Source organism: Cyprinodon variegatus, unplaced genomic scaffold (assembly GCF_000732505.1).
Source record: "Cyprinodon variegatus isolate N-32 unplaced genomic scaffold, C_variegatus-1.0 Scaffold1115, whole genome shotgun sequence".
NCBI classification, from domain to species: domain Eukaryota; kingdom Metazoa; phylum Chordata; class Actinopteri; order Cyprinodontiformes; family Cyprinodontidae; genus Cyprinodon; species Cyprinodon variegatus.
In genome coordinates, this window is record NW_015151568.1 from 143931 (window position 1) to 146788 (window position 2858).

General features: G+C 35.5%; 1 protein-coding gene across 1 annotated transcript in view; it reads right to left on the reverse strand.

Moving 5' to 3' along the window:
• The window catches only part of LOC107101574 (protogenin-like), a 19866-nt gene that overhangs the window by 13138 nt on the left and 3870 nt on the right, over positions 1-2858 (reverse strand). Inside the window, exons 3-4 of the mRNA XM_015400527.1 lie at positions 712-856; positions 496-629 (exon numbers count right to left, since the gene is read on the reverse strand). Coding sequence (XP_015256013.1) covers positions 496-629; positions 712-856 — 279 coding nt within the window. The remainder of the gene's footprint in view (positions 1-495; positions 630-711; positions 857-2858) is intronic.

The following is a 2858-nucleotide window of genomic DNA, read 5'->3' on the forward strand; positions in this document are numbered from 1 at the left end:
TTGTTTTCAAGTTTGAAGACATTTTGCTTTTTAAGTCAAAATGTCAGGAATAGCGTTGAGTTTGAGGGCTTGAGAGTTTGATGGGCTTTTCAAAAACCTATAATGCAGTTATAGAGTTGATTCCTTCCTGCTATCATCGCACCCCCAACCCCTTTACAGGAGAACAGAAGACCTCACCTATTCAGCCAGGCCAACTATTCCCTTTAATGAACCCCCTTTCAGAGACATAGACAGGTATGGGGCATTGCAGGCTAACAAAGAAGCTAAACGACCCGTTCATCCGTTTTTTTTGTGCATGTTTTCTAAACTAAAACCAGGCTTTGTTGGGCTGCTGGATAAAACCTGGAACTAAACGCTATTTCTGACATTTTGAATTAAAAAAGCTTGCTGGATGGGAAGAGAAACGTCTTCAAACTTGAAAACAAATTCCAGTTGATTGTTTTTAAATGTCTTTCTTTTTTGGAACAAAATGTGCATCCTTCCAGTTCGCTGTACCTTTGTGAACAGTCAGTGTGGCCTCTCGACTCTTTAAAAGGCTGCCGATGTTGGTAGCGACACATCGATACTTTCCGGCGTCCTCCAGCTGGATGTTGTGGATCTGAAGAACTCCATTCGGCAAAACCGTTATCCTGAGGAGATGAAAAAGTGAATTTGGGGACGAACCAAAGGACAGCTTTTCCAGGGAAGGGAATATAAATGGTGATCATGAACCTGTCTGTCTGTAGAGGCAGCGTGCTTTGGTTAAACTCCCAGGTGATGGTGGCCGGAGGGCTTGAAGTGACGGCACAGGAGAACCGCGCCACAGAACCTTCAGACATCACCATGGAAACGGGATGAGACTCAAACTCTGTTATTCCTGTTAAAAAAAACAAATATACGATATAATTTATGCAACTTTGTAATAACCAGTTTATGCAACTAAGGGCTATAATTTGCAGAATGTGGACTGATCATAGGAAGGAAATTGATCCCTTCAGGGCACCACCTGCTTTAGTGGAGATGGGGAGCAGTCCCCCCCCTCCCATTGTGACTCGATGGCCAATCAATAGATCAATTGTAGAATGACAGTGAATGATGCATCATTATAGATGAAAACTAATCAATTCACTTTGTTTGAAAAGCTTTGCAAGCAACTACAGAGAGGAAATGTTTTTCTTCGTTCATCTTTCGAGCATATTTTCAGGATACGTCGATGGAAATCAACTTTACCTCTTCTTTGTCTTTAGACAGTTTTCTTTGACAGGAATTTATCTTTGCATCACTCATGACAAACTATTTTAGTTCGGCCCTCTGTTTTTCTTTTATCCAGCGTAACATTCATATTTCCTACAGAGGTGCCGAGGAACAAAGTACAAATACTTTATTACCTTTCTCAGGTAGAAATGTTGGCTATCTATATTTTACTGGAGTAATTCTTTTTATGCAACTTATTACTTCTACTTCTTAACTTTTTTAGCAATTATTTCTACTTTGTACTCCTTACATTTTGAAAAAAGACTCGTTTTTCTTTTTTAATTTAATTTAAGGTGATTTTCATTATGGCCTGTTGGTATTAAAAAAAATAAAACCCATCAAAATTATTTATTTAATCGAGACAATTAATTTTGTAGAAGCAGTTCTGTTGTCTTATATCAGATCAGAATCAGAAATCAGAATCAGAATATATCCTTACACATGGCCCTATACTTACTTAGCAACAAAACAGTACATGTTGAAGTTCAAGTATGAGTCTTAGCGATAATAAAGTCTCTAATGCCTTATTCGTACGCAATTAGATGATGTATGAGGAGGTTTGGCAAAACAGAGAACATCTGTATAAGGTTGAAGGTTGGGGGATAACAGGATTTTGACAATGCGTTGCTGGATGTATGAAGTGTTTAAGACAGCTTTATGAATTCAGTTTTGTAATTAAATGTGTCCCCCCCTCTGGATGATAAAATGGTGTGAATCGTGGCCTTCTTTCTGTCATAAGGGAATTCTACCAATGAGCTTCCATAATTTATTTGTGATTTGATTGGTGTTAAATGACCCTGTTACCATTAGTTATAAAACTAAGAAAATAAAATCTAAGGAAGTTATCATCCAGAATTGTAGAAAAATGTTCCTTTAAAAGGGTAGAGCAGTAAAGATTCTGGCCTTAACAGTTTTTCCTTCATTACTTTTATACTTTAAGTTTTAAAAATGGTACTTTTAAACTTTTACTGAAGTAAAAAGCTTAAGTTGATTCTCTAACTTCTGCAAAAGTCTTTTAAAAAGTAGGATTTAAACTTCTACTGGAGTTAAACATGAATACCTTTGACCCCTCTAAACAGTCTGAGACCCAGCTTCCCTGAATTTGAACAAATTAGCAAAAACTTAAACACTCTGACTTAAAACATTATCAATATATCTGCTTTTTTATGTTTAATTAAAAAAAAAGATTATATTAAATGTTAACAAACTTTTAAGGAAAGCAACTGCAACCTTTACTCTCAGTGGTACTTAATATTAAATATTAATTGCATTCAATTAAATTTTAAAACCTGAACCTTGATGATCTTTTGGAAATATTGTTGGGAAAACAGCTCAAACAGAACAAGTATAAACCTGAATCAAAGGTACCATCAGTTTTAGAGTTCTGCAATTCCTTTTTTTCTTAAATAAAAAATATATGTAGACAGAAGCTCATTCCTTTGATTTCTGCATTTGATTAAATTCAAATTATCTACTGGGAAGAAGATATTTAAAGAAGAATTTATTTTGTTATCCATCCCTGTCGCAATAAAACATCATTTAAACTTTAGTATTTAATACATTTCTTTCTAAGATGGCAGCTAGAAAGTACGGAAGAGGATTAGGGCCACTGAAAAAAAAAAAGT